This window comes from Anser cygnoides, chromosome 37 (genome assembly GCF_040182565.1).
Source record: "Anser cygnoides isolate HZ-2024a breed goose chromosome 37, Taihu_goose_T2T_genome, whole genome shotgun sequence".
NCBI lineage: Eukaryota > Metazoa > Chordata > Aves > Anseriformes > Anatidae > Anser > Anser cygnoides.
In genome coordinates this window covers 574888-602638 of record NC_089909.1, presented here as the reverse complement: position 1 = coordinate 602638, position 27751 = coordinate 574888, and the positions used below count along the sequence as shown (strand labels likewise).

Here is a 27751-nt window from a genome sequence, read left to right as displayed (position 1 = left end):
CCAACACCCATGGGTGCCCCCAAATCCCCCCACCTCATAACTCCCCCACAATCCCCCCAACCCCATAAATTCCCCCCAAATCCCACCCCCAACCCCCCCAGCACCCATAGGTGCCCCCCGCCCCCATGGGTGGCCCCAAATCCACCCCCCCCCAGCACCCATGGGTGCCCCTTGACCCCCCCCAGACCCCACAAATCCCCCCAACCCCCTCCAAACCCCCCCCCTCAGCACCCAAAGCCCCCTCCTAGCACCCATGGGTGCCCCCCAACCCCCACCCCACCCACGGGTGCCCCCCAGCACCCATGGGTGCTCCCCAATCCCCCCCGGCCCCGTAAATCTCCCCCAAACTGCCTCCAAATCCTTCCCCCAACGCCCCCCAGCACCCATGGTTCCCCTCCCCCCCCCACCCATGGGTGCCCTGTCCCCCCCCGCACCGCCATGGGTGCCCCCCAGCCCCCCCCCCCATAAATCCCCCTCAAACTCCCCCCAGCACCCATGGGTGCATCCCCCTCCCCACCCATGGGTGCCCCCCAGCCCCCCCCCAGCACCCATGGGTGCCCCCCTCCCCTCACCTTGTGGGGGCAGCCCCAGGGAGTCGCAGAGGCCCCGCAGGGGGTGCTCGGGGGGCAGCCACAGGGGGAGCCTGGGGGGGGGGGGGGGGAAGATTTGGGGTAAATTCCGGGGGCTTTTGGGGCTTTTGGGGGCTGGGGGGGTTGGGGGGATTTGGGGGGATTTGGGGAGATTTTGGGGGGATTTGGGGAATTTGGGGGATTTGGGGGGATTTGGGGGGATTTGCGGGATTTTGGGGGATTTGGGGGATTTGGGGGATTTGGGGTGTTCTGGAGTATTTTGGGGGGATTTGGGGGCATTTTGGGGCATTTGGGGGCATTTGGGGGGATTTGGGATTTTGGGGGGATTTTCGGGGATTTGAAGGATTTTGGGGGATTTTTGGAGGGGATTTGGGGTATTTTGAAGGCATTTGGGGGGATTTGGGGGGATTTGGGGTGTTCTGGAGTATTTTGGGGGATTTGGGGGCATTTTGGGGCATTTGGGGGCATTTGGGGGGATTTGGGATTTGGGGGATTTTCAGGGGATTTTGGGGGATTTTGGAGGGGATTTTGGGGGATTTTGGAGGCATTTGGGGGAATTTGGGGGGATTTGGGGGGATTTGGGGGAGTTGGGGGTTCAAGGTGATTTTGGGGGGATTTTTTGGGGATTTTGGGGTTTGTGGGGGATTTGGGGGGATTTAGGGGGTTATGGGGGGATTTGGGGGATTTTGGGAGGATTTAGGGGGATTTGGGGGCATTTGGGGGGATTTTGGGGTGGATTTGGGGGAATTTTGAGGGGATTTGGGGGGATTTCAGAGGGAATTTTGGGGGATTTTGTGAGGATTTGGGGGAATTTGGGGAGGATTTGGGGGATTTTGGGGGATTTGGGGGATTTTGGGGGTTTGGGGGATTTTGAGGGGATTTGGGGTGATTTGGGCGGATTTGGGGTATTCTGGAATATTTTGGGGGGAATTGGGGGAGTTTGGGGGATTTGGGGGGACTTGGGGCGATTTTGGGGTTTGGGGGGGGATTTGGGGGGATTTTGGGATTTGGGGGGGAATTTTGGGGTATTTTGGGAGGATTTGGACGGATTTGGGGGGATTTTGAGGGGATTTGGGGGTATTTGGGGGATTTTGGTGGGTTTTGAGGGGTTTTGCGGGCGTTTTGGGGGGATTTTGGGGATTACGGGGGGATTTGGGGGGCGGATTTGGGGTATTTTGGGGTATCTTTTTCTGGGCAAATTTTTTTTTTAGGGGTTGAGGGCATTGGGGGGATTTTGGGGTCTTTTGGGGTCAGTTTGTGGCTGGGCTTTGGGGGGTTTGGGGTTTTTGGGGGCTTTTGGGGTTTGTTTTTGGGGAGGTTTTGGGTCTTTTTGCAGGGGTTTGGGGTCTTTTTCTGGGGGTTTGGGGTCTTTTTGTGCGGTTTTCATTTTTTTTTTTTTTTTTTTGCGGGGTTTGCGTCTTTCTGCATTTTCTGGGGTATTTGGCCTTTGGGGGGTTTTGGTTGTTTTTTGTGGGGTCTTGGGTCTTCTTTACGGGCTTCGGGTCCTTTTTGTGGGTTTTGTGTGTCTACTGTGGGGTTTGGGGTCTTTTTTACGGGGTTTTGGGTCTTTTTGGGGGATTTTTGGATCTTTTTTCTGGAGATTTTGGGTCTTTTATTGGGGTTCTGGGTCTCTTTTGCGGGGTTTTGTATCTTTTTGTGGGGTTTTGGGGTCTTTCTGTGGGGTTTTGGGGTCTTTTTCTGGGGTTTTGTGTCTTTTTCTGTTTCTTGGGGTCTTTTTGTGGGGGTTTTGGGTCTTTTTGTGGGGTTTTGGTTGTTTTTTTGCGGGGTCTTGGGTCTGTTTTACGGGGTCTGGGGTGTTTGGGTCTTTTTTATGGGGTTTTGGGTCTTTTTTGCGGGATTTTTGTGTCTTTTTGTGGGGTTTCGGGTCTTTTAGTAGGATTTTGGGTCTTTATTGTGGGGTTTGGGGTCTTTTTTATGGGATTTTGGGTCTTTTTGTGGGGTTCTGGGTCTTTTTTGTGCGGTTTTGAGGTCTTTTTGTGGGGTTTTGTGTTTTTCTGCGTTTTTGGGGGGTCTTCCTGTGAAGGTTTGGGGTCTTTTTGTCGGGTTTTGGTTGTTTTTTTGCAGGGCCAGGCGTTTTTTATGGGGTCTGGGGTCTTTGGGTCTTTTTTATGTGATTTTGTGGTTTTTTTTATGGGATTTTTGGTCTTTCTTGCAAGGTTTTTGCGTCTTTTTGCAGGGTTTTGGCTCTTCTTGCGGGTTTTTGGGTCTTTTTGTGGGATTTTGCCCGTTTCCGTGGGATTTTTGATCTTTTCGCGAGGCTTTGGGGTCTTTTTGCCTTCTTTTTTGGGTCTTCTTGTGTTTTTTGGGGCGTTTTTGCAGGGTTTTGGGGTTTTTTTTTGACAATTTTGGCTCTTTTTGCGGGGTTTCGGCTCTTTCTGGGCGTTTTTTTGGCTCTTTTTGGGCGGTTTGGGGTCTTTTGGGGGGATTTGGGGTTTTAGGGTACTCACCCGTGGGTGGGGGCTCCCAGCGGGGGGCTCCCAGTGCTCCCAGTGCTCCCAGTACCTCCCGCAGCCGCTGCCCCTCCCGGCCCAGCGCCTCCGGGGCCCGGCTCAGCGCCGCCGCCGCCGCCCGCACCTGGGGGGGGGGGGTAAAAGGGGGTCGGGGGGGACCCCAAAAGGGGAGGGGACCCCAAAAGGAGCCCCCGATAAAGGGGGGCACCCCAAAAAGAGGGAAGGGACCCCAAAAAGGGGAGGGGACCCAAAAAGGGAGAGGGGACACCAAAAACAGGGGAGGAGGCGCTAAAAGCCCCCTCAAAATTGGGGGATTTGGGGTTTTAGGGGGGATTTGGAGTTGTTTTGGGGTTTTGGGGGGTTGGGGTTTTGGGGGGGGGGGGGTTGGGGGGGGGGACTTGGGGGGTTTTGGGGGGGGGTGTTTGGGGTGGGGGGGCTCACCTGGGCCTGCCGGGTCCGCAGCCCCCTCTCAGGGCCGCCGTGGAGGCCGCGAGGGAGCGGAGCCGCTGCTGGCGCCGCAACTGGCGGGGGGGGGGGGGGGGGGGGATGAAACAGAGACCCCAAAAACACCCCAAAACCCCAAAGCCCCACCCCGAGACCCCAAATCCCCCCCTTGAACCCCTACCGCCACCCAAATCCCCCAGGACCCCCCCCAGCTCCCCCCCAACCCCCCCAGGACCTCCCCAAATCCCTCCAGCACCCCCAAGCCCCCCCAAGCCCCCCCCAGGCCCCCCCACCCCCCAAGATCCCCCCTAAAGCCCCCCAGGAACCCCCAAGACCCCCCAGCCCCCGAAGGACCCCCCCGAACACCCCCAGGACCCCCCAGCACCCCCAAGCCCCCCAAATCCCCCCCGCACCCTCCAGCCCCCCTGGACCCCCCAAATCCCCCAGGACCCCCCACAACCCCCCTAGGACCCCCCAAACCTCCCAGGATCCCCCAAATCCCCCCAAACCTCCCCAGGACCCCCCAACGCCCCCCCCCCAAACCCCCCCAGGACCCCCCAAATCCCCCCAACCCCCCCCAGGACCCCCCCAAATCCCTCCAGGACCCCCCAAACCCCCCCAATCCCCCCAAGATTCCCCCTAAAGCCCCCAGGAACCCCCGAAGACCCCCCAAGGACCCCCGGGCCCCTGCAAACCCCCCTAGGACCCCCCAACCCCCTCAAAGCCCCCCAGGACCCCCCCAAATCCCTCCAGCACTCCTCAGTCCCCCCAAGAGCCCCCCAAATCCCATCCAGGACCCCCCCATGACCCCCCCAAACCCCCAGGACCCCCCCCCAAATCCCTCCAGCACCCCCAGGACCCCCCAACCTCCCCCCAGGACCCCCCAAGCCCCCCCGAACCCCCCAATCCCCCCCAGCACCCCCCAAACCCCCCCCCCAAGACCCCCTAAAGCCCCCAGGAACCCCCAAGACCCCCCAGCCCCCCAAACCCCCCAAGCCCCCCAGGACCCCCAAACCCCCCCCCCCCCCCTTTACCAGGCGGTGCCGGCTCCTCAGGGCCGTGCCCCGGCTCCCCTCAGCTCCTCCCTGGCTCCGGGGGGTTCGGGGGGGCCCCCCAGGCTCCGCAACCCCCCGCCAGCGCCGCCCGCGCCCCCAGCCCCGCCGCCACCAGCGCCAGCCTGGGGGGGGGGCACAAAGGTTTGGGGGGTTAACGGGGGGTTTGGGGGGGGGGTAATGGGGGGTTGGGGGGCGCTAAGGGGGTTTGGGGGGGGGGTTAATGGGGGGTTTGGGGGGGGGGTTATGGGGTTTGGGGGGGTTAATGGGGTTTGGGGGGGTTAAGGGGGTTTGGGGGGGCTAATGGGGGTTTGGGGGAGTTAAGGGGGATTTGGGGAGGTTAAAGGGGTTTTGGGGGGTTAAAGGGACTTGGGGGAGGTTAAGGGGGATTTGGGGGGGTTAAGGGGGGATTTGGGGGGGGTTAAAAGGGTTTTGGGGGCGTTAAGGAGTTTTGGGGGGGTTTAATGGGGGTTTGGGGGGTTAAAGGGGGTTTTGGGGGGGTTAAAGGGGTTTGGGGGGTTAAAGGGGCTTTGGGGGGGTTAAACGGGGTTTTGGGGGGGAAAAATCCTATTTGGGGGTTTGGGGGGGGGGCAAAAAACCCTAAAATGGGGCCTGGGGGGCAGCAAAGGGTTCCTGAGGGGGACTGGGGGGGTTAAAGGGGCTTTGGGGGGGGGTTAAAGGGGGTTTTGAGGGGGAAATCCTATTTGGGGGTTGGGGGGGGGCACAAAGGGACCCCAAAATGGGGGGCTGGGGGGGGGGGGGGCAAAGGGGTGTTGGGGGGAAAAATCCTATTTAGGGTTTTGGGGGTGGGGGGGGACGACACAGATCCTAAAATGGGGCCTGGGGGGGGTTGGGGGGATTAAAGAGTTTTGGGGGGGGGTTAAAGGGAGTTTTTGGGGGTAAAATCCTATTTGGGGGAGTGGGGGGGGGGCAAAAACCCTAAAATGGGGGCCTGGGGGGGGGCAAAAGGTTCCTGAGGGGCATTGAGGGGGTTAAAGGGGCTTTGGGGGGGGGCGTTAAAGGGTTTTTTTGGGGGGACAAATCCTATTTGAAGGGGGGTGCCCAAGGGACCCCAAGATGGGGCCGGGGGGGGGCAAAGGGGTGTTGGGGAGGGTCTTGGGGGGAGTTACTGGGGTTTGGGGGGGTTAAAGGGGATTTTAGGAGAGAAAAATCCTATTTAGGGTTTTTTTGGGGGAAAAATCCTATGTAGGGTTTTGGGGGGGGAAGGGAGCCTAAAATGGGGCCTGGGGGGTTGGGGGGGATTAAAGAGTTTTGGGGGGGGGGGGTTTAAGGGGGGGTTTTGGGGGAAAAATCCTACTTAGGGGTTTTTGGGGGGGCAAAAGTCCCTAAAATGGGGCCTGGGGGGGCAAAGGGGTGTTGGGGGTCTTGGGGGAGGTTAAAGGGCTTTGGGAGGGGTTAAAGGGTTTTTTTGGGGGGGAAAAATCCTATTTAGGGTTTTGGGGGGGAACGGATCCTAAAATGGGGCCTGGGGAGGTTGGGGTGGGGGGCTAAAGAGTTTTGGGGGGGGGGTTAAAGCAGGTTTTGGGGGGGAAAAATCCTATTTAGGGGTTTGGGGGGGGGGGCAAAAAAACCCTAAAATGGGGCCTGGGGGGCAAAGGGTTCCTGGGGGTCTTGGGGAGGTTAAAGGAGCTTTGGGGGGGTTAAAAGGCTTTTTTAGGGGGGTGGGGGACGGAAAAATCCTATTTAGGGTTTGGGGGGGTCTCTGGGACCCCAAAATGCGGCCTGAGGGGACCCCAAAGGGTCCTTGGGGGAGTTGGGGGGGGGGGGGTTAAAGGGCTTTGGGGGGCTTTGGGACCCCAAAATGGGGCCGGGGGGGGGCCCAAAGGGTCCCTGAGGGTGTTGGGGGGGGTTAAAAGGTTTTTGGGGGGGGGAAGGGGAAAAAACTCCAGTTTTGGGGGGCAAAAAGCCTATTTGGGGGGGGGGGCAAAGAGACCCCAAAATAGCAGCTGGGGGGGGGGGAGATCCCTGGGGAGGGTTAATTTGGGGGGGGGGGGTATTTAGGGGGTATTTGGGGGGGGTATTTGGGGGGGGCCGTTACCTGGCAGCCTGCAGGGCCCCGGGGTCCCCCCCAGGGCCGCGTCCAGCTCCCGGCGCAGGCGCTGCAGCCGCAGGCGCAGGGCGCAGGCGGGCGCCCAGGGGGGGCAGCCGGGCCCACAGCCCCCCACGGTGCCCCAACACTCCTGGGGGGGGGGCACGGGGGGGTCACGGCCCCGACAACCCCTTTGGGGGCCCCCGGACACCCCCGAAACAAATAAGCCCCCCCAGGACCCCCAACTGCCCCCCAACCCCGCAAACCCCATAAATCCCCCCCCCGAATCCCCCCAGCCCCATAAACGCCCCCCCAACCCTCCCCTGCCCCCCCCAACCCCCAATTCCCCCTCCCTGGACCCCAAAGGAGCCCCCCAGCCCCATAAATGCCCCCCCCCCACACCGAATAGCCCCCCTCAGACCCCCCAAATGCCCCCCCGACCCCAAATCCCCCCCGACCCCAAATATCCCCCCCCCCAGACCCCAAATCCCCCCCAGACCCCCATGAACTCCCCAAATGCCCCCCCCAGACCCTGAACATCTCCTCCCAGACCCCGATTCACCCCCCAACCCCAAACGCCCCCCAAGACCCCAAATATCCCCCCCCCCCAGACCCATAAATGCCCCCTAAATCCCCCCTGTGCCCCCCAAACGCCCCTCCCGGCCCCATAATAACCCCCCACAGACCCCCAAATGCCCCCTCCCAGACACTAAATGCCCCCCCCCGACCCCAAAATGCCCCCCCTTAGACCCTATAACCCCCCCAAACCCCTTTGAATGCCCCCCAGCCCCCAAATGCCCCCCAGCCCCCAAAATACACCCCTTAGACCCTATAGCCCCCCCGACCCCTTTGAACCCCCCCAAGACCCCAAATGCCCCCTCCCCGCCCCCATAGCCCCCCCAGCCCCCAAAAGCCGACCCCAGACCCCAAATGCCCCCCTTAGACCCTATAACCCCCCCAGAACCCTTTGAATCCCCCACCCAGCCCCCAAATGCTCCCCCCTTAGACCCTATAACCCCCCAAGACTCCTTTGAATCCCCCACACCCCAAACGCCCCCCCAAGACCCCAAAATGCCCCCCGACCCCAAAATGCTCCTCCCTTAGAGCCTATAACCCCCCTGACCCCTTTGAATCCCCCCCCAAGACCCCAAATGCCCCCCCAGCCCCCAAATGCCCCCTCCCAGACCCCAAATGCCCCCCCTTAGACCCTATAACCCCCCCAGACCCCTTTGAATCCCCCCAAGACCCCAAATGCCCCCCCAGACCCCAAAATGCTCCCCCCTTAGACCCTATAACCCCCAGAACCCTTTGAATCCCCCCCACACCCCAAACGCCCCCCAAGGCCCCAAAATGCCCCCCCGACCCCAAAATGCCCCCCTTAGACCCTATAACCCCCCCAGAACCCTTTGAATCCCCCCAGACCCCGAACGCCCCCCAAGACCCCAAAATGCCCCCCCAGCCCCCAAATGCCCCCCCTGCCCCCAAAATGCTTCCCCCTTAGACCCTAAAACCCCACCCCAGACCCCTTTGAATCCCCCCAAGACCCCAAATGCCCTCCCCAAGACCCCAAATGCCCCCCCAAGACCCCAAATGCCCCCCCAAGACCCCAAATGCCCCCCGCCCCCATAGCCCCCCCACCTGCAGCAGGCTCTGCACCGTGGGCGGGGCCCCGGCCTCAGCCTCCAGGTCCAGCGGGCTGAAAGGGGGCGGGGTCAGCACAGGCCACGCCCCCTGCCCCTTAGCCCCGCCCCCTCAAGCCCCGCCCCTTTAGGCCCCGCCCCTTTAGGCCCCGCCCCACCAGGGCCCCGCCCCCTTTTAGGCCCCGCCCACCTGGGGAGGGGCTTCAGCCCCCGGGTGCTCTCCAGCGCCAGCTGCTCCAGCGCCCACAGCACCGCCGCCGGGGGTGGCGGGACAGCACCTCCTGGGGGGGGGGTGATGACGTCATCGGGGGTGTTGATGATGTCATCAGGGTGTTGATGACGTCATCACCGGGGTGGTGACGTCATGGGGTGATGTCACAGGGGGGGCAGCACCTACCTGGGCGGCTCGGAGCCAGCGCCACTGGGCGGCGTCCGTCGGCTGCTGCTGGCTGCTGGGGGGGGGGCGGGGGATTAATTAGCGGTCCGCGTTCAAGGTAATTAGCGAGGGAATGAGCAACGCGGGAAAGGGCGGGGGTAGGAAACAACCCCGACAAGCCCAAAATCACAAAAAATAGCTTAAAAATCATGTTTTCAGATGTCTTAATAGCTAATTAATATGCATAAATAGTATTAATTAAACCAAATGACTACTAATTGAGCTAAATTAAAATTAATGAAGACTAATTTAAAAATATATAATAAACACACAGCTAATTAAAACATTCAAAATAACAAATGCCCTATGATAATTACCAACTCAGCCTGTTTCAGCCCCAATTTTGACTAATTAAAATAAAATTAACACCCTACTAATTCCCAATCAACAAAGAATAACTGATTACCCATCATTAATGCACCAACACTTAATTAACAATTAATTAATCTGGTCGCCTAGCACCTAATTAGGTCCTTAATAATTAAAATAGCCAATCGTTGCCAATCCAACGGCCCCCAAGGGCTGTGATTGGTGGGCTGCGGGTGATTGACAGCCGGTAGGCGGGACTAGGGGAGCACCAGCAGTGATTGGCGGGGGGCGGGGAGGGGCGGGGCTTACCCGGCGGGTGGGCGGGGCTCCAGCAGCCCCCGCAGCGTCTCCGCCCGCTCCCGGCTCAGGCTGCGCAGCGCCACCTGGGGGGCGGGGCCTCGCCGTTACCCGGCAACCGCCCAGCCAATGGGGAGGCTCCGGGCAAGGCTTGGCCACGCCCCCCACACTCACCAGCACTTCCGGCTCCGTTCCCATGGCGACGGCCGCTGCCAGCTCCGGCCCCGCCCCTTCCGGCCTGCGGGCGTCGCGGGGGAGGGGCTAAGGGGCATGCCACGCCCACCAAAGCCCCGCCCACTCGCCCAAGCCCCGCCCACTCACCGAGGCCGAGGGGGCGTGGCCGGAAGCCCCGCCCTCAGGCGCCGCCCCTCCGCCGCCGCCGCCTCCCCCAGCACGCGCAGGCGCAGAGCCCCGGCAAGCCCCGCCCCCGGCGGCGAAGCCCCGCCCCCAGCTCCTCCTCTGCGGGGAGGGGGAGGGGGCGGGGTCAGCGCGCTTAAAGGGGCCGCGCCCCCATTCTCAGCGCCCTGCGCTTCGATACTGGGAGAGCCCCAAAACCCCAACGTTTCACCCCGAAAATCTCCCCACCGCCCCCCGGAACTCCCCTATAAACTCAGAACCCCCCCAAACGCCTCCAAACACCCCCCAAAATCACATTTTCTCCCCCAAAACCCCAATTCCCCCAGCTCCCCCCAAAACCCTACGAGACACCCAAAAACCCCCAATTTGACCCCAAAACCCCCCAGCCCCCCCCCCAAACCCTTCTGCGACCCCCCGAACCCCATGGACACCCTCCTAACCCCCCAGCCTCCCCAAAAACCCCAAATTCCCCCCAACCCCCCCAATCCTCCCCAAACCCCTTTAGAACCCCCCAACCTCCCCCCCAAAAAAACACAAAAATAAGCAAAAAGCCCTAAACGCCCCCAAAATACTCACCCAGGGCCAGGGCCTCGCGCTGGGCCCCCCAGCGCCTCCTGCAGCCCCCCCAGCTCCTGGCGCAGCCGCTGCAGCTCCGCCCGCGCGGCGGGGACGGGGGGGAGGCGCCCCCTGCACGGCACCGCTCAGGGGGGACCCCAAAGAGCCCCCCAAACCCGTAACGGCCCCAAATCCACTGAATCCCCCCAAATCCCATGGGGATTCCTTAAATCCCCCCAAAATCCCATTAAAGCGCCTTTAACCCACCCAAATTCCGCTAAAATCCCTTTAACGGGCCCCAAATCCCTTTAATTCCCACTAAAATGCCTTTAATCCTCCCAAAATCCCTTGAATTTGCCCCAAATCTCACTAAAATCCCTTCAATCCTCCCCCAAATCCCACTAAAATCCCTTTAATCCTCCCAAAATCCCTTGAATTTGCCCCAAATCTCACTGAGATCCCTCCAATCCTCCCCCAAATCCCACTGAAATCCCTTTAATCTCCACCAAATCCCACTAAAATCCCTTTAATCCCCTCAAATCCCTTTACTTGCTCCCAAAATCCCACTAAAATCCCTTAATCCCAACCAAAATCTCTTTAATTCCTCCCGAAATCCTACTAAAATTCCACATTAACCGCCACATCCCTTGAATTCTCCCCCAAATCCCTTCAATTCTCCCCAAAATCCCACTAAAATCCCTTTATTTCCCCCCAAATCCCACTAAAAAGCCTCAATAACCCCCACAATCCCTTCAAACCTCCCCAAAATCCCATTAAAATCCCTTTAACTCCCTCCAGATTCTCTTAATTTCCCCCAAATCCCATTAAAATCCCTCAATTGTCACCAAAACACCTTTAATAGCCCCCAAAATCCTATTAAAATTCCTCAATAAACCCCAAATCCCTTCAATTCTCCCCCAAATCCCACTAAAATCCCTTAATCCCAACCAAAACCTCTTTAATTCCTCCCGAAATCCTACTACAATTCCTTAAAAACCCCCAAATCCCTTCAATTCTACCCAAAATCCCTTCAAATCTTCCCATAATCCCAATAAAATCCCTTTAACGCCCCCAAATCCCCTTAATTCCCACCAAAATCCCACTAAAATCCCTTAATCCCAACCAAGATCTCTTTAATTCCTCCCAAAATCCTACTACAATTCCTTATTAACCCCCAAATCCCTTCAATTCTCCCCCAAATCCCTTCAATTCTCCCCAAAATCCCACTAAAATCTCTTTAATTCCTCCCAAAAGCCTACTACAATTCCTTACTAACCCCCAAATCCCTTCAATTCTCCCCAAAATCCCATTAAAATCCCTTTAACTCTCTCCAGATTCTCTTAATTTCCCCCAAAATCCCATTAAAAATCCCCCAATCATCACCAAAACACCTTTAATAGCCCCCAAAATCCTATTAAAGTTCCTCAATAAACCCCAAATCCCTTCAATTCTCCCCCAAATCCCACTAAAATCCCTTAATCCCAACCGAAACCTCTTTAATTCCTCCTGAAATCCTACAATTCCTTAAAAACCCCCAAATGCCTTCAATTCTCACCAAAATCCCACTAAAATCCCTTAATCCCAACCAAAATCTCTCTAATTCCTCCCGAAATCCTACTAAAATCCCTCAATAACCCGCAAATCCCTTCAATTCTCCCCCAAATCCCTGAAATTCTTCCCCAAATCCCACTAAAATCCCTTTAACTCCCCTCAAATCCTTGAATTCCTTCCAAATCCCACCAAAATCCCTGAATACGCCCCAAATTCCCTACAATTGCCCCCAAATCCCACTAAAATCCCTCAAATCCTCCCCAAATCCCTTGAATCCCAAATCCCACTAAAATCCCCTAAACGCCCCGAAATCCCACTAAAATCCCACAATAACCCCCAAATCCCTTCAACTCTCCCCAAAATCCCCCCAGAACCCCTTAATTCCCCCCAAACCCTCCCCAAAATCCCTTAATCTCCCCCAAATCCCCCAATCCCCCTCAAAATCCCCCCAAATCCTAACCCCAATCCCTTTATCCCCCTCCTCTCCCACCCAAAACCCTTTAATCCCCCCAAATCCCCTCCAACCTGCCCCCCAAAATCCCTTAATCCCCCCCAAAATCCCCCCAAACTCCCTTAATCCCCCCCAATCCCCCCAAAATCCCTTCAATCACCCCCCCCAAAACCCAAATCCACCTTTTCTCCCCCCAAAATTTACAGGAATCCCCTTTTAACCCCCATAATCCCCCAAACCCCACAGCCCCCCCCCCAAATAACCCCAAATTCCCCATTTTTCCCCCCAAAATCCCTTCTCCCCCCCCTCCTCACCTCCGTCTCCTCCAGGTGCCGGTACCTGACCCCGAGTCAAGGACCCCAAAAACGAGCGATTTTGGGGAAAATCCCCAAAAACCCTTTCAGGGGAACGGATTTGGGGGGACCCTAAAGGAGTTGTGGCGACCCCAAAAGATTTGGGGAGGATTTGGGGCAAGATTTGGGGATTTGGGGCAAGATTTGGGGGATAATTGGAGGTTTTTGGGGTGTCCGGGAGGATTTGGGGCAAAATTTGGGCGATTTGGGGCAAGATTTGGGGGATTCTTGGAGCTTTTTGGGGTTTCTGGGAGGATTTGGGGGCGGCCCCATAAATTTTGGGGTCCCCCACCCATTTTTTAGGATTTTTTTTTTAAGGATACCACAGCAAATTGCCCCGAATCTTCTTCACGTTCCTATAAAAAACAAAAAAAGCCAAGTTTAGGGTTTTGGGGACAACTTATGGGGTTTTGGGGCGCTTTACAGGATTTTGGGGACAATTTATGGGGTTTTGGGGACAATTTAGGGGGTTTGGGGGCTCCTTTATGGGGTTTTGAGGCCCCTTTGTGGGGGTTTTGGGTACAATATATGGGATTTTGGGGCCCTTTATGCGGTTTTGGAGACCCCCTATGGGGTTTTGGGGTCCCCTTATGGGGTTTTCGGGCCCCTTTGTGGGGTTTTGGGGATAACTTTTGGGATTTTGGGGACCCCTATGGGGTTTTGAGGCTCTTTATGGGATTTTGGGGACCCGCTTATACAGTTTTGGGGCCCCTTTGTGGGATTTTGGGGCCATTTATGTGGTTTTGGGGTCCCCTATGGGGTTTTGGGGCCCCTTTGGGGGGGGGTTGGGGACAATTTATGGGATTTTGGGGCCCTTTATGGGGTTTTGGAGACACCTGTGGCGTTTTGGGGCCCTCTATGGGGTTTTGGGGCCCCTTTGTGGGGTTTTGGGGATAACTTTTGGAATATTGGGGACCCCTATGGGGTTTTGGGGACCCTTTGTGGGGTTTTGGGGCCATTTATGTGGTTTTGGGGTCCCCTATGGGGTTTTGGGGCCCCTTTAGGGGGATTTGGGTACAATTTATGGGATTTGGGGGCCCTTTATGGGGTTTTGGGGACCCCTGTGGGGTTTCGGGGCCCTTGGTGGGGTTTGGGGCCCCTTTATTGGGGTTTTGGGACCTCTTTATTAGGGTTTTGGGACCCTTTCGGGGTTTTGGGGCCCCCTATGGGGTTTTGGGGCCCCCATGTGGGGTTTTGGGGACAGTTTCGGGGTTTTGGGGTCCCACTCACTGCGGGTGCCGCACGTGGCGGGTGACGTAGAGCCAGATGTCAGCGCAGGGCCCCGAGCACAACCTGGGGGGGGAATAAAATTAACGGGGTCTGGGGGCAGCCCAAAACCTACGAAGGACCCCAAAATCCCCCCATTAAAAAAAAATCCCGATGCGTTCCTTTTCCCTTTATAAACACCCGAATCTTCATGGTTTTGTCCCAAAAATCAACCCCAAAACCTCCCGCAGACCCTGAAGACCCCAAAGAAACCCCAAACCCCCTCACAGAAAACCCCAAAAGCCCCTTAAAAAAACTCAAACCGCCTCCAAGCCCCAAATCCCCTTTTTCTACCCCAAAAGAATGCCCAAACGCTTTTAAAATAAACATAATCCCCCGCAAAAAAACCCAAATCCTCCCTAAACTCCATAAAAACCTTAAAAAAATAACCCCAAATGCCCCCCAAAATCCTCAAATCCTCCCTAAATTCCCTACAGCCCTTTTAAAATAACCCCAAATACCCCAAAAATTCCCCAAATCCTCCCCAAATTCCCTAAAACCCCTAAAAAATACCCCCCAAACCCCATAAGCCCCCCGAGGACCCCAAAATCCCAATCCTAAACCCCTGGGGGGTTCGCAGGAGGGGAAAAAGGGTTTTTTTGGGGGGGTGGGAGGTAAAAAAAGGGTTTTTGGGGGGGGTTGTGAGGTAAAAAGGGATTTTGGGGGGGATCTCTGAGGGGAAAAAGGGTTTTTGGGGGGGGTCTGTGAGGTAAAAGGTTTTTTTGGGGGGTTTGTGAGGTAAAAAGGGCTTTTGGGGGTTTGTGAGGCAAAAAGGGTTTTTGGGGGGGTTGTGAGGGGAAAAGTTTTTTTTTTGGGGGTGGTCTGTGAGGTAAAAAAGGTTTTAAGGGGGGGCTGTGAGGGGAAGAAGTTTTTTTGGGGGGTTTGTGAGGTAAAAAGGGATTTTGGGGGGCTGTGGGAGGGGAAAAATCTTTTTTGGGGCGGTCTCTGAGGGGAAAATGGGTTTTGGGGGGGGTGTGAGGTAAAAGAGTTTTTGGGGTGAGGGTCTGTGAGGAGATAAAGGGTTTTGGGGGGTCTGTGAGGAGATAAAAAGTTTGGGGGGGGGGTCCTGTGAGATAAAAAGGGTTTTGGGGGGGTTGCGAGGGGATAAAGGGTTTTTCGGGGCGGGTCTGTGAGGGAAAAATGGGGTGTGGGGGGTCCCATGAGGGGAAAATGGATTTGGGGGGGGGTCAGGAAGGTAAAAGTTTTATTTCTCTTTGGGGGGAGTCTGTGAGGGGAAAAAGGGTCTTGGGGGGGGTCTGTAAAAAGAAAATGGGGTTTGGGAGGAAATCTGTGAAGGAAGAAGGCTTTTTCGGGGGGTCTGGGAGGGGAAAAAGGGTTTTGGGGGGCTCTGGCGGAAAAATGGACCCGGGGGGTCCCATGAGAGGAAAATGGATTTGGGGGGAGTCAGCGAGGTAAAAGTTTTTTTTTTTTTTGGGGGGGGGGGGGGGGAGTCTGTGAGGGGAAAAAGGGTCTGGGGGGTTCTGTAATGAAAAATGTTTTTTTGGGGGGGGGCTCTGAGAGAAAAATGGTCCCGTGGGGGCCTCGTGAAGGGATATAGATTCCTGGGGGGGGTCTTCTATGAATGAAAAAAGGGTTCTGGGGGGCCCCTGAGGGGAAAATATTCGCGGGGGGGTCCCGCGAAGAAAAAGCGGCCCCGGTTCGCACGGGGCCCCCAGTTCTATGAAGAGAACCCGCCCCCCCCCCCCGCTAAAGGGCCCCATCCCCGGGGCTCCCGTGAGGCGAAGCCCCCCGGGGAAAGGGGTCGGGGTGGGGGGGGGACGGGGGGGTCCCGCCGGCGGCACCTGCGGAGGACGGGGGCGGCGGGGGGGGCGGGCAGCGCCATCTCGGCCTCGGCCCAGCGCCGCAGCGCGGCCTCGGCGGCCGCCATGGCCGCGAAATGCCGGCGGGGAGGCGGTCGCAAAATGGCGGCAGCGGCGGGAAAGAGCCCGCGCGCGCGCGCAAGGGACGCCGGGAGTTGTAGTCGCGGAGGGCGGGGCGGGTAACGGAGGGAATGGGAGGGGCGCGGGGGGTGATGGGAGTTGTAGGCGGGGCGCGGGGGGACGACGGGGAGCATTGATTGGACGAGAGGGGGCCGCGAGGGGCGCTGGGAGTTGTAGGCGGCGCGGAGCGATGCCCATTAAAGGGAACGGAGGGGGAGAGGCGGGAAAGGAGCCCGGGGGCTGATGGGAGTTGCAGGCGGCGCGCGGGGTGTGCTGGGAGATGTAGTCCGAGGGGTGGGCAGCCATTACGGAATAGGGTGGGGGGGCTCCTAGGGGGATTTGGGGGGCGGGGGGGGGGCTAAGCGACCCAGGGGGCCCCAAAATGTCCCGGGGGGTCCCCAAAATGTCCTGGGGGGCACAAAAGGCAACGGGGGGGGGGGAGAAGGGGGCTGGTGGGGGTCCCCAAAATGGGGTTGGGGTCCCCATGGGATTTGGGGGGGCTTTCGGGGTCCCCATGGGATTTGGGGGGGCTCTGGGGGTCCCCATGGGATTTGGGGGGGGCTTTTGGGGTCCCCATGGGATTTGGGGGGGGGGGCTCTGGGGGTCCCCATGGGATTTGGGGGGGGCTTTTGGGGTCCCCATGGGATTTGGGGGGGCTCTGGGGTCCTTAAGGGCTTTTGGGGGGGGGGGTCCTGGGGGCTCCCAAGGCAATTTGGGGGGGGGATTCTGGGGGTCCCCAAAGGCTTTTGGGGGGGCTTGGGGGGGGGTCTCTGGGGGTCCCCAAGGGGTTTTGGGGGAGCTCTGGGGGTCCCCAGAGTATTCGGGGGGCTTGGGGGGGGGGTCTTTGGGGGTCCTTAAGGGATTTGGGGGGCTCTGGGGGGTCCCCAAAGGATTTGGGGGGGCTTGGGGGGGTCTCTGGGGGTCCTTAAAGGGATTTGGGGGGGCTCTGGGGGGTCCCCAAAGGATTTGGGGGGCTTGGGGGGGGCTCTGGGGGTCCTTAAAGGATTTGGGGGGCTCTGCGGGGTCCCAAAGGATTTGGGGGGCTTGGGGGGGGGGCTCTGGGGGTCCTCAAGGGGTTTTGGGGGGCTCTGGGGGGTCCCGGGGGGGGGGGGATGGGGACACCCCCACAAGGCAGCGGGGGGCAGCAGCGCTTTTATTGCGCCCCCCAAATCTGGGGGGGGGCGGCCAGGAGGCTCTCGACGGCCCTGGGGGGGGGGGGGGGGAGAAGCGTCACTTATGGGGCAGCCCCACAATCTATGGGGCAGCCCCACAAGTTAGGGGGCAGCCCCATAAATTAGGGGGTAACCCCACAATCTATGGGGCAGACCCCCAAGTTATGGGGCAGACCCCCAATTTGGGGCCCAATCCTACAATTTATGGGGCAGACCCCTAAGTTAGGGGGCACGCGGAGTTAGGGGGCAGCCCCCAAGTTAGGGGGCAGCCCCCAAGTTATGGGGTAACCCCAGAAGTTATGGGGCAGCCCCCCAACCTATAGGGTAATCCCATAATTTATGGGGCAGCCCCCCAACTTATGGGGCAAACCAAGTTATGGGGCGGCCCCCCAACTTATGGGGCGGCCCCCCGACTTATGGGGGCGCCCCCCGACTTATGGGGCGCCCCCTTTTGGGGTCCCCCCCCCACGTACCGCAGCAGCCCCCGCAGCGCCCGGCGCCGGCCCCGCAGCGCCCGCAGCACCGGGTCCTCGGGGGCCTCGGCCTCGTCCGAATCTGGGGGAGGCCGGGGGGGGTCAGAGGGTGGGGGGCTGCCCCACAAGTGCCCCCCCCCCGCCCCGAATCCCCCCCGGGACCCCCAAGTCCCCCCCCAACCCCCAGACCCCCAAGCGCCCCCCAAATAGCCCCCAAAAGCCCCCCGAACCCCAAATCCCGCCCCGGGACCCCCAAGTGCCCCCCGACCCTAAATCCCCCAGGACCCCCAAATGCCCCCCCCGGGACCCCAACCCCCCAGGAGCCCCAAGTGCCCCCAGCCCCCCAATTGCCCCCCGGGACCCCAAAATCCCCCCCGGGACCCCCAAAATCCGTCCAGGGACCCCCAAGTGCCCCCCAAATACCCCCCAAGTCCCCCCCGACCCTAAATCCCCCCCAGGACCCCCAAGTGCCCCCCCTCAGACCTCAAAAATCCCCCCCAGGACCCCCAAATGCCCACCCCCGACCCCAAAATCCCCCCTGGGACCCCCAAGTGCCCCCCCGACCCCAAAATCCCCCCTGGGACCCCCAAGTGCCCCCCAGGACCCCCAAATCCCCCCTGACCCCAACCCCCCCCCCCCGGGACCCCCAAGTGCCCCCCCAGAGTTTCCCTCCCGGGACCCCAACCCCCGCCCCGGGACCCCCAAGTGCCCCCCAGCCCCCCAAGTGCCCCCCCCAGACCCCAAAATCCCCCCCAGGACCCCCAAGTGCCCCCCAAATATCTCCCCCCCCGACCCCAACCCCCCCCCGGGACCCCCAAGTGCCCCCCGGAACCCCCAAAATCCGTCCAGGGACCCCCAAGTGCCCCCCAAATACCCCCAAGTGCCCCCCCAGACCCCAACCCCCCCCCAGGACCCCCAAGTGCCCCCCCAGGACCCCCAACCCCCCAGCCCCCCCCGGCGCCCCCCTCACCCAGCGCCTGCTGCAGCAGCTCCCCGGCGGCCGCCTCCTGCCCCACGGCTCGGCCCCACGGCGCCTGCGGGAGGCCCCGGCCCCACGGCTCGGCCCCATAGCCCCGCCCCCGGCCCCATGGCCCCGCCCCCAGCCCTGCAGCCCCGCCCCCAGCCCCATAGCCCCGCCCCCAGCCCCATGGCCCCGCCCCCAGCCCCATGGCCCCGCCCCCAGCCCCGTGGCCCCGCCCCCCAGCCCCCGTAGCCCCGCCCCCAGCCCCATAGCCCCGCCCCAACCCATAGCCCCGCCCCCAGCCCCGTAGCCCCGCCCCCCAGCCCCGTAGCCCCGCCCCCAGCCCCATGGCCCCGCCCCCAGCCCCATGGCCCCGCCCCCAGCCCCGTAGCCCCGCCCCCAGCCCCGTAGCCCCGCCCCAGCCCCATAGCCCCGCCCCCAGCCCCGTAGCCCCGCCCCCGCCCCATAGCCCCGCCCCCAGCCCCGTAGCCCCGCCCCCAGCCCCGTAGCCCCGCCCCCAGCCCCGTAGCCCCGCCCCCAGCCCCGTAGCCCCGCCCCCCGCCCCATAGCCCCGCCCCCAGCCCCGTAGCCCCGCCCCCAACCCCATAGCCCCGCCCCATCCCTTTTAACCCCGCCCCCAGCCCCATAGCCCCGCCCCCACCTCCTCCTCGTAGCCCCGCCCCCCGGGCCGCAGAGCCTCATGGGAGCTGTAGTCCTCGGGCTCCGCCCCCCGCCGCCGCACGGCCTCCTGGGAGCGGGGGAGCCCCGCCCCTCGTGTGACGTCACGGGGGGCGGGGCCAGCCGGGAGCCCCGCCTCCTGGCGGCCCGCCAGAGCTGCAAAGCATCCTGGGAGGCCCCCTCCTCCTCCTCGTGGCCCCGCCCCTCCCGGCCCCGCCCTGTGCGCAAGGCATCATGGGGGGAGGGGCGTGGCCTAGGCAGGCCACGCCCCCCGCCCAGAGGAAAAGGGGCGTGGCCGATTTAAACCCCCGCCCCTGGGACCGAGGGGGGCGGGGCTGGAGGACCTGGGGGTGGGTGGAAGGAGGGTGGGGCCAAGGGGGCGGGGCTAGGGGAAAGGGGGCGGGGCTAGGGGAAAGGGGCGGGGCTATGGGGAAAGGGGCGGGGCTGGGGAAAGGGGGCGGGGCTATGGGAAATGGGCGGGGCTATGGGGAAAGGGGCGGGGCTATGGGAAAGGGGCGGGGCTAGGGGAAAGGGGGCGGGGCTAGGGGAAAGGGGGCGGGGCTATGGGGAAAGGGGCGGGGCTGGGGAAAGGGGGCGGGGCTAGGGGCTAGGGGGCGGGGCTAGGGGAAAGGGGGCGGGGCTAGGGGAAAGGGGGCGTGGTCTCTTACCTGGGGGGCGCGGGGGCGGCGGGCGCTGGCAGAGCACGGCCTCGCTGGTGGGAGGGGGCAGTTAGGGGGGGAAATGGGGGGCGGGGGGCACTTATGGGGCTGGGGGGTCAGTTATGGGGTGAGGGGGGAGCACTTATGGGGCTGGGGGGGCACTTATGGGGCGGGGGGCACCTTCTCCTCAGCAGCCGCTCCGTGCGCTCCTGCAGGCCCAGGCCCTGTAAAATCCCGGGGGTGGTGGGGGGGGGGTTAAAGGCCCCCCCCAGCACCCATGGGTGCCCCCCGCGCCCCCCCCCCCGGCCCTCACCGGCTCCATGGGGTCCGCCACGATCCCGGCAGCCCCCGCGCGGGGGAGCGGACTCCCACTTCCGCCTCCCGTCGCTTAGCAACGCCCCCCGCCAGACTACATTTCCCAGCATTCCCTTCGCGACCACTTCCGCTCTGCCCGCTACTTCCGCCTCCCGTCGCCTAGCAACGCCCCACACCCGCGCCGGACTCCATTTCCCATGGCCCCCGCGCCGCCGCCCAAAATGGCGGCCGGCTCGAAATGGCGGCCGCGCCGGCCCCGCCCCCCTTGGCCGCTCCGCGTTGTGATTGGCGGAGGGGTTTGACGGGCGGGCCGGGCGGCCAATGGGAGGGGCGCGGCGGGGCCCGAGGCGGTGGCGGGCGGGTGAGCGGCGGCGGGGAGCGGAGCGGTGAGGCGCTGGGCTTCCATAGGGGTCTATAGGGGGTCTATAGGGGATCTATGGGGGATATAGAGCATATATAGACGGTTCGTAGGGGTTTGTAGGCGTTTATTGGGGCTTATAAGGCCTTACAGGGGCTTGTAGGGCGCTATGGGGTCCTATGGGGCCTATAGGGGCCTATAGGGGGTCTATAGGGGGTCTATAGGGGGTTATGGGGGTTTATGAGGAGTTATAAGGCTCTATAGAGGCTTTTGGGGGCATATAGGGGTCTATGGGGGTTGTATAGAAGATCTGTAACGGGTTACGGGGACATATATGGGGCTGTAGAGGGTTTATAGAGAGTGTATAGGTGTTTAAAGGGGGTCTATAGGGGGCTATAGGGGTTATGGGGGGGCATAAACAACTGTAGGGGTTCATGGGGGGCTGTGGGGCCTATAGGGGGGCTATGGGGGGGATTATAAGGTCCTATGGGGGCTTATGGGGGCCTGCGGGGTGTTACGGGGGCCTATAGGGGCGTATAGGGGGCTATGGGGGGTGTATAGGAGCCTAAAGGGGACCTATAAGGGGGCTATAGGGGCTTATTGGGGGATTATAAAGGGCTATAGGGGGTTATGGGGGCCTGTGGGGTGTTACGGGGGCTTACGGGGTCCTATGGGGCCTATAGGGGGTGTATAGGGGGCTGGGGGGGCTATAGGGGTTTATGGTGGGGCTATAAGGCCGTATAGGGCTTTATGAGGGGGCCTCTGGGGTCTGGGGAGTGTTGGGGGGGGGGCTATGGGGCCTATAGGGGCCTATAGGGGGCCTATAGGGGGGCTGTAGGGGCCTGGGGGGTCTTATAGGGGGACTATAGGGGCCGGGGGGGGGGGCCGTAAGCCCCTATAGGGGTGCTGCGGGGGGCTAAAGGTGGTCGGGGGGGCGTTATGGGGGCTATAGGGGCCTACGGGGGGTCTCCGGGGCATATGGGGGGGGGTTAAGGGTCTCTATAGGGGCCGGGGGGGGGCTTGCGGGGTCCTATAGGGGCTGGGGGGGGGCTATAGGGTGTCGGGGGGGGGGTTATGGGGGGCTGGGGGGGTTATGGGGGGGGGGGTTATGGGGGGGGGGTTATGGGGTCCCTATAGGGTGGGGGGGGGGGGGGTCCCGGGGGGCTCCCTATGGGATCCATAGGGTCCCCCCCCCCCCCCCAGGGCCATGCTGGCCGTCAAGGTGAAGGTGGAGAAGCCGGGTGAGTGCCCCCCCCTCCCCCTCCCCCCATTTTTGGGGACCCCCCATTTCAGGACCCCCATTGCCCCCCACCCCTTTGGACCCCCCCAACATTTTGGGGCCCCCCCCCCCGCGACCCCCAACCCCCCGGGGGCCCCCCAAACCTCTGCCCCCCCCCCCCAAAAAAAACCCAAATCCCCCCAATTTCCCCCCAAATCCCCCCCTTTCCCCCCATTTTCCCCCTTCCCCCCCCCACACACAATCCCCCCCCCCCATTTTTTAAGCCCCCCCCCAATATTTTTGGGCCCCCCCTCAATTTTTTGGGGTCCCCCCAAATCTCCCCCCCCCATTTTACGGTGCCCCCAAATCCTGCCCCCAAATCCCCCAATTTCCCCCAAATCCCCCTTTCCCCCCATTTTCCCCTGCCCCCCCCCAAATCCCCCCCCCAATATTTTTGCCCCCCCCAATATTTTTGGGGCCCCCTCAATTTTGGGCCCCCCCCCCCTTATTTCCCCCCCCCCAGACCTGGAGATGGCGTCGGCGCGGAGCCGCCTGGACGCGGTGCTGCAGGGGCTGCTGGAGCGCAGCGAGGGCGAGCGGTGAGGGCCCGAAAAGTGGGGGGGGGGGGCAAAAATTGAGGGGGGGGCCCTAAAAATATTGGGGGGTCCTAAGAAATGGGGGGGGGGATTTGGGGGGGGCGGTGAAAAATGGGGGAAATTTGGGGAGAAATTGGGGGGATTTGGGGGCAGGATTTGGGGGGGGGCAGCGGAAAATGGGGGGAGATTTGGGGGGGGGACCCCAAATATTGAGGGGGGCCCCAAAAATATGGGGGGGGGTCCTAAGAAATGGGGGGGGGGGAATTTGGGGGGGGGGCGGTGAAAAAAATGGGGAAAAGGGGGGAAATTTGGGGGGATTTGGGGGCAGGATTGGGGGGAGACCCTAAAATTGGGGGGAAATGGGGTGGGGGGGCTTAAAATTGGGGGGGGGACCCCAAAAATATTGGGGGGGCCCTAAGAAATGGGGGGGGAATTTGGGGGGGGGCGGCAAAAAAATGGGGGGAAAGGGGGAAAATTTGGGGGAAAACCGGGGGAATTTGGGGGGGGGGATTTGGGGGGTTTGGGGCCGGGGCCGGGGCCGGGAATGGGGAGGGAACGGCCAAAATCGGGAAAAATCCCGCGGGGGGGGGGGAAACGGGGGGGGGGGAAAATGGGGCAAAAACCCCCAATTTTGGGTCCCCCCCCCGTTCTGTGCCCCCAGGGAGCCGCTGGAGGAGGAGGCCGGGAAGGCGCCGGGCGACGCCCACAGCAAGTGAGGGGCGGGGCCTAAAGGGGGCGGGGCCTAAAGGGGGCGGGGCCTGGGAGGGGCGGGGCTTGCGTTGGCCACGCCCCCTTTGGCGAGGCTCCGCCCCCTCGGCGCTGAAGCCCCGCCCCCCGTCTCGTGTCTCGCAGGGACGCCTCCCCCACGGCGCCGGGGAAGAGGTGAGGGGGGGAGGGGGGGGTGTGTGGGGCTGCCCCACATCTGTGGGGCGGGGGTGGGATCTATGGGGCCAGCCCCACATCTATGGGGCGGGGGCGGGATCTGTGGGGTGGGGGCAGGGCTATAGGGCTGCCCCACATCTATGGGGCGGGGGTGGGATCTGTGGGGCAGGGGCAGGATCTATGGGGCCAGCCCCACATCTATGGGGTGGGGGTGGGATCTATGGGGTGCCCCACATCTATGGGGTGGGGGTGGGATCTATGGGGTGCCCCACATCTATGGGGCGGGGGTGGGATCTGTGGGGTGCCCCACATCTGTGGGGCGGGGGCAGGGCTGTGGGGCTGCCCCACATCTATGGGGCGGGGGTGGATCTGTGGGGCCAGCCCCACATCTATGGGGCAGCCCCGGCTCTATGGGGCAGCCCTCCGGCTCTATGGGGCAGCCCCACATCTATGGGGCAGCCCCACATCTATGGGGCAGCCCCACATCTATGGGGCAGCCCCAAAGTTGTGGGGCAGCCCCGGATCTATGGGGCAGCCCCACATCTCTCCCCCCAGGCCCTCGGGGCGCTTCTCCCACCACCGGCGCAAGAAGCGGCGCGAGGCGGACGAGGGGCTCCCCGACGCCCCCAGCAGCGGCACAGTGAGGGGGGCGCCCCGGGGGGAAGGCTGGGGGGGGGGGGGTCCCCGACACCGCGCTATGGGGCAGGAGCCACTTCTATGGGGCAGGAGGGGTCGCTGTGGGGCGGGATTTCTATGGGGCAGGAAAGGTTCTATGGGCAGAAGGAATTCTATGGGGGCGGGAGGGATTCTATGGGGCACGCAGGCGTTTCTATAGGGCAGGAGGGATTCCTATGGGGTGGGATTTCTATGGGGCAGGAGCGATTGTATGGGGCAGGAGGGATTCTATGGGGCGGGAGGAAATTCTATGGGGCGGGGAGGGATTCCTATGGGGCGGGGGGGTTTCTATGGGGCAGGAGAGAGTCTATGGGGCAGGAGGGATTTCTATGGGGCAGGGAGGAACTTCTATGGGGCAGAAACCCTTTCTATGGGGCAGGAGACATTTCTATGGGGCAGGAGGGATTTCTATGGGGCAGGGCACGTTTCTATGGGGCGAGAGGGATTCTATGGGGCGGGCGGGACTTCTGTGGGGCAGGAGGAATTTCTGTGGGGCAGGAGGGACTTCTATGGGGAGGGAGGAATTTCTATGGGGTGGGGGGATTCCTATGGGGCAGGAGGGATTCATACGAGGCAGGAGAGATTCCTATGGGGCAGGAAACATTTCTATGGGGCTGGAACCATTTCTATGGGGCAGGAGGGATTCTATGGGGCCAAGGCATTTCTATGGGGTAGGAGGGATTCTATAGGGCGAGAGCCATTTCTATGGGGTGGGAGGGTTTCTATGGGGCAGAACCCGTTTCTATGGGAGCAGGACGGATTCCTATGGGGCGGGCAGGCTCTCTATGGGGCGGGCGGGCCCTCTGTGGGGCCGTGCCCCCCCCGTGACCCCCCCCGGCCCCCCCCAGGCACGTACGTGATCAAGCTGTTCGACCGCAGCGTGGAGCTGGGGCAGTTCCCCGCGGGCACCCCCTCTACCCCGTCTGCCGCGCCTGGATGCGCAACTGCCCCGCCGCCAGGGGGGGGGCACCCGCCCCCGCCCCCGGCCCCCCCCGCCCCGAGGTCAGGCCCCCCCCCCCTACGAGAACGGGGTGTGGGGGTCCCCATATCCCCCGTATGGGGCTGGGGGGGGGTCCCAAGGTCCCCATATGGGGCTGGGGGGGGGGGGGTCGAGCTCCCCCCACAACCCCCCTTTGTATTTTTTCTCCCCCCCCCCCCCCAGGGCTCTGCGGGGCCCCCGGGAAGGGCGAGGACATTTACGAGCTGCCCCCCCCGCCCCGCCGGGGCCCCCCGCATCCCCCTCGCCCCTGGGGCCTGAGGGAAGGGGCGCCCCCCCCCGACCAGGTGAGACCCCCCGGGACCCCAAATCCCCCCACAGACCCCAAATCCCCCCCCGAGACCCCACATCCCCCCCCCCAGACCCCACATCCCCCCTGGGACCCCAAATCCCCCCCCCCGAGATCCCCAAATCCCCCCGGGACCCCAAATCCCCCCGAGACCCCAACCCCCCCCGGGGACCCCAAATCCTTCCCCAGGACCCCAAAGTCCCCCCCCCCAACCCCAAAATCCCCAGACCCCAAATCCCCCCCGGGACCCCCAAGCGCCCCCAATCCCCCCGGGGCCCCCCCCAAAACAGCCCCAAATCCCCTTCCCCCCTCCCCCATCCAGTCACCTGACCCCATATGACATCATCACGTCCCCCGATGACGTCACTGCCCTCATGATGACGTCACCACCCCGATGACATCATCACCCCCCATGATGTGACCGCCCCCCAATATCACCCGCCCCCACCCCTCCCTTTCCCCCCCTCCCCTCCCCCTTCGGGCGTGACGTCACCCCCATCTGGGGGGGGGGGCGTGGCCGACGACGCCCTGCCCCCCTCGATGACGTCACGCCCCCTCGATGACATCACGCCCCCCTCGATGACGTCACGCCCCCGATGACGTCACAGCCCCCCGACCCCGCCCCCTCGATGCCGGCGCTCATCTACAAGCACATGGAGCGCTGGAAGCGCGTCCGGCAGCGGTGAGGGGCGGGGCCTCGGGGGGGTGGGTGGGCGGGGCCTCGGGGGTGGTGACGTCACGGTGACGTCACGCCCCCGATGACGTCACGGCAGGTGGAAGGAGGCGGCCCAGCGGCAGCAGCAGCGCTACGGCGCCAGCCTCCGCCTCCTGCGGCGCATCTACGAGCGGCAGTGAGGCCACGCCCCCCGGCCCCGCCCCCGGCCAATCAGCGCGCGGCGGGGGCGGGGCCTGTCCCAGCAGGCCACGCCCCCTCGGTGTGGCCCCGCCCCCTCCCCTCCCGGCGTTGGTTATCGGTCAATAAACGCCCCCCCCGGAACAGAGGAGGCGGGCGCTGATTGGTTGATGGGGTCCGGGGGGGCGGGGCCGGGCGGTTTTTATTGGTCGGTGGTGGGAGGGGGCGGAGCCACGCCTGGGGGGAGGAAGAAAGGGGCGGGGTCAGCGGCGGGAGAAAACGGCGGGGTTTTACCCCAAAATCCGACCGCGGCACCAAAAAAAGGGGGTTGCCCCAAATTTGGGGATTTGCCCCAAAATTTTGAGGTTTTAACCCAAATTCTGGGATTTTTTTCCTAAGATACTCGAGGTTTCGCCTCAAGTGCTGCTTTTGCACAAAGTTTTCAGATTTTGCACCTAAATTTTAGAGTTTTTCTGTAAATTTGGGGATCGTCACCGAAATTTGTGCGTTTTCACCAAAATTTAGGAAATTCGCTTCACATTTGGGGGGGCGTTACCCGAATTTTTATTGCTTTTCTCCCAAATTTTGGAACTAACTCTCCACCGTCAAAGATTTCCCCCACGATTTCAGGATTTCAATTTAAATACTGGGATTTTCCCCCAAATTTGGGGATTTCATCCCAAATTCTTGAATTTGCTCCTAAAGTTTGTTTTTGTTTTTCTGCCAAATTTGGGAATTTCACTCCAGATTTTGGGGTTATTATCCAAATTTTGGGGAACTCTTCCCCCAAATTTTGGGAGCTCACAACACGTATCGGAGATTTTCGCCTTATTTTTGGGGATCCTCTCCCGAATTTGGGCAATTTCACAAATTTGGAGCATTTCCCCCAACATTTTGGAAATTTCCCTCCGAATTTCACCGTTTCACCCCAAAATATTGGAGATTTCCCTCTAAACTTACAGATTCCAACCCCGTTTCAGGTTTTTTCCCCAAACCACTGCTATTTCGCCCCAAATGTTGTCATCTGTTTTCAAATACTGGAGGTTTTTTCCCAAATATTCCCTAAATATTGGGAATTTTCCCCCAAATTTCGCTGATTTCCCCCCCAAATCCCACCACTGAGCCCCTACGCCCCCAAAACCCCCCAAAATTCACCCCAAAACATTACAATTTCCCCCCAAATCCCCCCACCCCCCAAATCCTGATTTTCTCCCCCCAAAACGACCCCCAAAATTTTACAATTTTGCCCCAAACCCCTCGATTTTCCCCCCAGCCCCCCCCTCCCCCAAAACCCCAATTTTCTCCCCCAAAATCCCCGTCCCCTCCCAGCCCCCCCACCCCCCACATTCCTCCCTGCCCCCCCCCCAACAATTTCCCCAAAACCCGAGGATTTCACCCCAAAACTGCCCCCCCCCTTACCTGCGCCCCCCATCCTGGGGGCTCCCCGAGGTCCTGGGGGCGGGGCCAGTGGGGGGTCTCTTTAAAATGGGGGGGGCTGGGGGGGTTAATTGGGGGGGGGGTCCTGGGGGGTCGGTTTCAAGGGGGGGGGGGGCCTAAATTAAATGGGGGGGTCCTGGTCTTAATTAGGGGGCTCCAATTAAAATGGGGGGCCCTAAATTAAAGGGGGGGTCCCAGTTCCAATTTGGGGGGGTCCATCAATAAAAGGGGGGGTCTAAATTAAAGGGGGGTCCCAATTAAAATGGGGGGTCTTGGTCTTAATTGGGGGGTCCCAGTATTAATGGGGGGTCTCAATTAAATGGGGGGGTCGTGGTCTTAATGGGGGGGTCCCAATTAAAATGGGGGGGGGGCCTAAATTAAATGGGGGGTCCCAGGTCCAATTTGGGGGGAGGGTCCCAATAAAA

General features: G+C 61.6%; 2 protein-coding genes across 7 annotated transcripts; one reads left to right on the top strand and one right to left on the bottom strand.

The window, feature by feature from the left end:
* Positions 1–566: 566 nt before the first annotated feature.
* On the bottom strand, positions 567–20139 carry HAUS5 (HAUS augmin like complex subunit 5). 6 transcript variants are annotated; one of them, XM_066987024.1, is made up of 21 exons: positions 20019–20134; positions 19886–19929; positions 19717–19758; positions 19030–19267; positions 18378–18441; positions 17408–17489; positions 13787–13849; positions 12880–12912; positions 12518–12542; positions 10223–10333; positions 9611–9748; positions 9464–9527; positions 9302–9375; positions 8645–8699; positions 8438–8528; positions 8246–8303; positions 6617–6758; positions 4540–4682; positions 3503–3582; positions 3059–3185; positions 567–643 (listed from the first exon to the last, which is right to left on the bottom strand). In XM_066987024.1, the coding sequence occupies exons 1-20, from the start codon at positions 20025–20027 to the stop codon at positions 3161–3163; spliced, it is 1581 nt and encodes a 526-aa protein (XP_066843125.1). In that variant the 5' UTR covers positions 20028–20134; the 3' UTR covers positions 567–643; positions 3059–3160. The 6 variants fall into 6 exon arrangements, with proteins under 6 accessions (XP_066843125.1, XP_066843126.1, XP_066843128.1 ...); XM_066987025.1 differs by having other exon boundaries at positions 8645–8696; positions 20019–20132; XM_066987027.1 differs by lacking the exon at positions 9611–9748 and having other exon boundaries at positions 20019–20139.
* A 168-nt stretch (positions 20140–20307) lies between these two features.
* On the top strand, positions 20308–26025 carry LIN37 (lin-37 DREAM MuvB core complex component). Its single transcript, XM_066987009.1, is given in 11 exon segments — positions 20308–20406; positions 21582–21619; positions 22121–22196; positions 22855–22905; positions 23046–23075; positions 23631–23710; positions 24599–24661; positions 24664–24804; positions 24913–25034; positions 25645–25718; positions 25810–26025. Coding segments are annotated over 11 exon segments (822 nt in total). The 5' UTR covers positions 20308–20341; the 3' UTR covers positions 25892–26025.
* The last annotated feature ends 1726 nt before the right edge of the window (positions 26026–27751 follow it).

Excerpts from the sequence above, each read along its gene's own strand:
- HAUS5 (XM_066987024.1), bottom strand. Across the intron at positions 12,913-13,786 it reads CGCCACGTGCGGCACCCGCA|GAACGTGAAGAAGATTCGGG; the intron begins GTGAGTGGGACC and ends TGTTTTTTATAG. Across the intron at positions 4,683-6,616 it reads GGGGCCCTGCAGGCTGCCAG|GCTGGCGCTGGTGGCGGCGG; the intron begins GTAACGGCCCCC and ends CCCCCCCCCCAG.